Source organism: Sceloporus undulatus, chromosome 4 (assembly GCF_019175285.1).
Source record: "Sceloporus undulatus isolate JIND9_A2432 ecotype Alabama chromosome 4, SceUnd_v1.1, whole genome shotgun sequence".
NCBI classification, from domain to species: domain Eukaryota; kingdom Metazoa; phylum Chordata; class Lepidosauria; order Squamata; family Phrynosomatidae; genus Sceloporus; species Sceloporus undulatus.
This window is the reverse complement of record NC_056525.1, coordinates 214605571-214612158: the sequence shown is the minus strand read 5'-3', so window position 1 is coordinate 214612158 and position 6588 is coordinate 214605571. Positions and strand designations below refer to the sequence as shown.

The 6588-nt window shown below is 37.8% G+C and overlaps 1 protein-coding gene across 1 annotated transcript in view; it reads left to right on the top strand.

Moving 5' to 3' along the window:
* RMDN1 (regulator of microtubule dynamics 1) overlaps window positions 1–3268 on the top strand; it is a 26213-nt gene extending 22945 nt beyond the window's left edge. The window contains exon 10 of the mRNA XM_042461744.1: window positions 1648–3268. Within this exon, the coding sequence (XP_042317678.1) occupies window positions 1648–1686 (39 nt within the window). The 3' untranslated portion in view covers window positions 1687–3268. The remainder of the gene's footprint in view (window positions 1–1647) is intronic.
* The last annotated feature ends 3320 nt before the right edge of the window (window positions 3269–6588 follow it).

Genomic DNA, 6588 nt, shown 5'->3' with positions numbered 1-6588 from the left:
TCAAATGAGCTGTGTTTTAGGGTACTAACAGTCCACCAATATAATAAAATAATAATAATAATAATAATAATAATAATAATAATAATAATAATAATAAATTTTATTTATGTTTCCCCGCCTCTCCCGGTGGATCAAAACGGGGTTACAGACTAAATAAAAGCACAATCTTAAGCATACTAGGAAAACGCTAGTTTAACTGTTGAGCCAGTTAAAGCATGCAGTTAATCTTCAATTAAAAACCAAGTTAAAAGCTTCTTGGGGGAAAGATCAATCAAAACTGCTATTGATGCCCACCCACCCACCCAGAGTGGGGAATTGAATTGAATGAATAGTCCCAAATAAATACATGTAGATATAGCTTAGTTACAATTCTGAAAAGTTTGTATGTGATACCTCAGTCTGAGGATAACTTAGATAAACATTTTCTCCAGTTTTTGTTGACACTAAGTCCATTAAGAGATTAATGGGCACTTGGTGAAATTTTGATAGTTACACAGAGGTCTGAACCCAGTTCTCCTTGTCCAGCTCAATATGCTATGCCACAGTAGTTCCAGACATCGAAATTTGGAACTGTGCAAGAAAAAAAATACATTTCATTTCACAAAATGTCAAAATATCAGGAAAAATTATCTGAAAGTGGCATATAGGTGGCATCTGACTCCAGCAAAAGTAACCAAAATATACAAAACAAATCAAAACAGGTGCTAGAAATGTGAAAAAGAAATTGGTATCTAGAATCATATATGGTGGAACAGATACTCACTTAACTATTTGTGAAGTGGTAAAACTAAACTACCAGATGAAGCTTGATATCTATTTATTAAATATGACCAATAAACTACCACCACAAATAGGGAAAAGAAACTGGAAAAAATACTTTTACATGGTCTCAACAGACAGATTACTCATCACCCAAAAATGGAAAAGAAAATCCCACTATCAATGAATGGTTAATTAAATTAATAGACACAATGGACAAATTGGCCTGCTGGCTAAGTGGAAAATCGTTTGAAACAACAGAGAAAGAATGGAGTACAATCATAGATTATTGCAAAATAAATAGAGCAAATAAGTAACAAACATATTACAAACATATAGAATAAATACTAATGGCTAGAAACTAACTTTTCATAATACAACTGAAGTTAACATGGTAAACAGAAACGAAGTAGACAAAAAGTAAGTTAAAAAGCCGTGCATACTAGAGACGCAAAAGGAAGAAGAATAAAGAATGTAGACAATATTTATTTTTTATATGTATAATGAACCACTTAAAAAAGTAGCATACGATCTGCATCAAAAATGTAAACAATAGACAGGTTTAATGGTAATTTGTACTGTGCAAAATGTTGCAGCTCTTTTTTCTTCTGTATATAATCACTTTAACTAGGAAAATAGTTAATATGTATATAAAGTTTGTTGTAGATTTCAGTTAATAATGAATGAATGAATCTTGAACATGTAGCAAGATATTTTTCTAGAATCCAGTATTGTTTTGTCATATAATACAATTTATTTTAATAAAAAATAAAGTTGAAAAAATACACTATGTCACAGTAGTTCCATTACATTAAGGCAGGACTTTTAAAAGATAGGACTAAAGCTTACAGATAAATACTTCATTTAAGTTTTTCTCTTTAATTTCAGGTACATAAAGAAGCTGTGGAATTGCTCAATTCTATATGACAAGATTGCTGAAACTATGGATTGCTATGAATCAATGCACTAACTTGTTAATCTTTGATTTGGAAGGTCTAACTAACCAAAAAGAGGTTATATTACCAAACAAGCAAAAATTCTGGATTTTATTGAGATTTTTCATGTGTATGTCTCTAGATTAAGAGGATATGTATAAATTACATCATTATAAAAGCGGGTTCTCTCAAAAAAATTCATCTGCTGTTTGGTTCCTATTTTGCTAAGTTGGAACTCAAGTCTTTCACAGTCTAAAATTTCAGGAATGAAAAAACTGTATGTTGTGTGCCTTCAAGTGATTTCTGACTTACAGTGATCCCATCATGGGGTTTTCTTGGCAAGATTTGTTCAAAAGTGCCTTCCCCCAAGACAGAGAGCATGTGACTTGTCCAAGATCACCCAGTGGATTTCATGGCCAAGTGGAGAATCAAACCCTGGTCTCCAGAGTCGTAGTCCAGTGCTCAAACTGCTATGCCACACTGGCTCCTGAAAATGCTAATCACCCTTTTTAAGGCTGTTACTACTCTGTTTCAGAGCCAGAAGCTTCTCTGGATAATTTTTATGAATTGAATGTATAGGCTGCTTCTAGATCGATCATTTGCAAGGAAGCAAGGGAACTTTTATGGAGTGGGCTGCACCATCCATTACTATAGTAGTCCTTGCTAGAGATAGTAGCTGAGTTTTATGGTTTGTAGAATTGTCAATTACAGCAGTCCTTCTTACACTATCTGATGTGAGGATTTTCAAGTGATCTAGTCCAGCCCCCTGTCATACAGAAATACACACATAATACAATTTACATAGCCAAAGCACTCTTGGGAAAGAGCCATTGAATGTCTGTTTAAAGACCTCCAAAGAAGGAGAGTCCATCACCATCTGAGGCAGTCTTTCCACTATTTAGCATAAGTTACTATCAAGAAGTTCCTCCTAATGTTTAGGTGCAATTTCTTTTCTTATACAGGCATACTGCAGTTCACAATAACAAACAAAAGGCCTCCTTTTTTACAAGATTTTTATGCCCACCTAGCCTATATTTCTTCCTCACCCTCTGTCCAGCTGGAAATATTTTAGCAGCACTGGCAATGAGGGGATAGTGAGAGAGAGCTGGAAAAGCACAGTCTTGAATGCCAGGCTACAGCAGCATGCCTGCAGTAAACAATGCAATAAAGTTTGGACTGGGAAAGAAAAGCATTCTGCTCTAGCCTTTCTTACCGTATCTGTGTGTGCCTGCCTACAACAAGCATGGCAAACATCACCTGCTTCCAGTATTTCTCACTGAGGATTTGTGAACAACAAAACAGAAAAGATGAGAGCAGATAAGCCTGCACCACAAGGTATCATCCGCATATTTTAAAAAAGTTATAGATCTGTAAATTCAGCCACCAAAATGCAATTCGTATGAACTGGAAGAAAAAAAAAACTCATCCCTCAATGCTTTTTTAGAATAAGCTTTTAAAAGGTCTCTAAAAAGTCCAAAATGTTTTTTGTTATGCAAGGTTTTCCTAACTTCTTGTTTCATTTTGCATATGAAATGTACACATGGTTAATTTTAAATAAAAAAAATATATTGAAACCTTTTAAAGTGCTGTGTGGTCTAGGGACCTATCCCTGTTCCATGCAATTTCCCCCTCTGATAGCAGTTTTTCTGTTAAAGAAGTAATGCCCAGGAGTGTATCTACTTTGTCAAATGAGGTATGCCTGGAAATTGAATCCATTGGTTCATCTCCGAGTCACTGGAGTAGCAGAAAACAACTTTGTTCCATCTGCTACAAGACATCCTTTAATAATGAAGTGTAATAACCTAAACTTATGTTCAATTGTTGCAAGGAACTTGCTTCTCACCCCCCACCCCGTTAAAAACATTGCAATTAGGACTGAAGACTTTTTCACCAAAGAATTAATAGATGCTAGACTGCATGTATCTGTTGTAAGCCCACTTGAGGACCATTCAGTATAAAATATGAATGGATAGCCAATGCAATAAGCTTTGGATAGCCAATGGTTTCCTGGCACTCTAGATTTTTTTAATATCCAGTTCCTGTGTGAATTTCCAATTTCTGAAAAAAAATGCTTTTACATTTAAGTTCAGATAATTAAAACAAGTTGAGTTGCAAAACAGAGATACAAACTGTATTTTCACTTTAGTTACATTAAGATCAATGCAACTTGAGCTAGAACTGGTTTGTTCCATGATTTTAACCAGACACGAGAAAAATATCTTGCCATATGGAACTACTGATGTTATTTATCTACAGCAGATTTGTAAAGATATGGATGCTGTTCATAACAATTGGGAAGTTCAGTCTCATCACTGTATCTCCCACTAAAACACCAATGGGTGGCACAGTGGTTAAATGCCTGTACTGCAGCCACTCACTGCAAGGTTGCGAGTTCAATTCCAGCCAAGGGCTCAAGCTCGACTCAGGCTTGCATCCTTCCACAGGTCACTATGAGTACCCAGCTTTTTGGGGGCAATTAGCTTACACATTGTAAACCGCTTAGGGAGTGCTTAAATGCACTGATAAGTGGTACACAAATGTACTTGCTATTGCTAATGGGTAGCACTCAGTCTGAAGCAACAAGAAAGCATGAGTTGACATTGGCGGGATACAAACCGCCATATAGTACGTATAGGATACGTACTAGGGTTAGGAAGGGGCGGTGCTTCCGCACCCCCCTAACCCTAGTACGTATCCTATACGTACAAGATAGCGGCGCCCCTTCTACATGGGCGCCATCTTTACGTACTGGACGCATAGCGTCCAGACGTGTCACGGCGCCTATGACGTCGCGAGTCCGTGCCAGGTGCCTCGCGACGTCATAGAGGCGCCGCAAGAAGAAGCTCCGAAATGGAGCTTCTTTTTTGCTCCGTGCGGGAGCCGCGCGGTTTGGCTGCTGCGGCTCCCGCACGGAGCAAATGGCGGCGGCGAGGGAGCGCCGCAAAGCGCCGGTTTGTACCCCGCCATTATCTGGAATATTAGGTTCAGTTCTGGTACTACACCGGAAGGATGCAGACAAACTTGAATTCTTTCATAGGAGGACAATAAATTACTGACAATACTGAAGATATGTCCTGTGAGAAAAGTTTGAAGGAACTAGGCATGTCTATGCAGCAGAAATCAGGAGTGATATAATCGCACTCATCGGATAACTTAAGGGATGTCACAGAATAAAACAAAGACTTGTTCTAATGCAAGAAGGTCAGAAGGTACAGGACAATAATGGTAGATTGATGGTTGATCTTCAACAGATCATCCAGGAGTTTCTATCTTACAATTGCTTAATCAACAGCAAGAAAAACATTGACTTTTCCATCTAAATTAAACTGTTGAAGCAAAAGAAAGGTGAGGGCAATCAAGAACTGCTCTATATATGAAAGGTTCTGGCCATGGTTCAGTTTCTGCCTAGGCCTGAGCTAATAACTTTTAAATTACAGTAGGGTAGATTTCAGGTGAACTTTAAGAGAAGTTTCTTGGCAGTAAGGATAGATATAGGATGCTCCAGCTCAGAATTCCTTGCACTGACTGAAGGGTTTGCTTAAATGTCCTACAAGACCCTTCCAATTTTGATTCTGTAACACAAAAATGAATCTCCAATCATGCACTGCTGGCCAGGGCAGATGGGCGTTGCAGTTCAACAATAGCTGTCGCACATCCCCCCCACCCACAACTATATTGCATTATAATTAAAATCTGTTCACTTAATTATAATTAGGCCTCACTATTGAAAGATTAAAATCAAGTACAGCTATCTTTAAGCTAGCAAAACTAGATTGGAATGTGGTTATAACAACGAATGGTTGACACTGTGGATGATCATTCTAGGACAGCTGAGCCTCTCAGAGTGGGGGTAGATTTGTGACTTCAACCCTCCTAAAATGATCATGTCAACCCAGTCTAGCTGAAGGAGCAATCCATAGCAAGTGGGATTTACCAAGTTGCACCTTAAAGGTGGGAATGGCTGCTTTCCTCTTCCACTACTGCTTGCAAAACAGACCTTCCAAATGCTAGCTGTCCTGACTTAATTTTTATCTATCTTATAGTTTTATATGGAAGTCAATGGTTCCTTGCAGCCTGCAGCCTTATATTCATCTTCCAACAATGAGTTGCTGCCATTGATTTTGTGAAATGCATATAGACCTGTTGAGGCATTGCCACTTTAGCATAATCATAACACAAATGTATGCAGCATTTTCTCTCTCTAGACAGCATTTGCTTCAGTGCTCTATAACTTGGGTGAAAGGAAAGTGCTTCTATTTTTTTTTTTTTAATGGAGTATTTATACCCCAAAGGCTCTCAGAGCGGCTTACCATTAAAAAAAGAGAGAGTTCCTGGCCCTCAGGCTTACAATCTAAAAAGACATGGCACAAAAGAGGGGAATGGCAGTGGGAAGGGATCAAGTTCTGTATGACGAATGGCTTTTGAGTTTTATAAATACACATTTACCTCATACAACTAGCAAATGCCATGTTTTCCCAAAGATGAACTGAATTTGGGCAGAATGTTGGTAATTCCAGTGACTGATGGCCAGATCTTGGTTCTAAAGACTTAGGAAGAAAGGAAAGATCATTTGTTACAGTTTTTCTTTCTCAAATTTTCGTAAGCTCGTTTGACTGATGACGCCAATTCAAAAATTCTTTGTGCTGAGGTTATAGCAACCAAAAATAACACTTTGAAAGACAGCAGTCTCAAGGAGGACTTCTTAAGAGGTTGGTGGTTTTATATCATTTAACACCAAATTTAGATCCCAAGTTGGGAATCTATGAACCATAGGTGGAACTTGTAAATTTGCACCTGTTAGAAACTTTTAAATAAGTGGGTGAGTAAAAAGAGGCTTTCCTGCTACTGACAGTACTGATGAAAACATAGCTGCTTATCTTTTTAGTGTACTGTA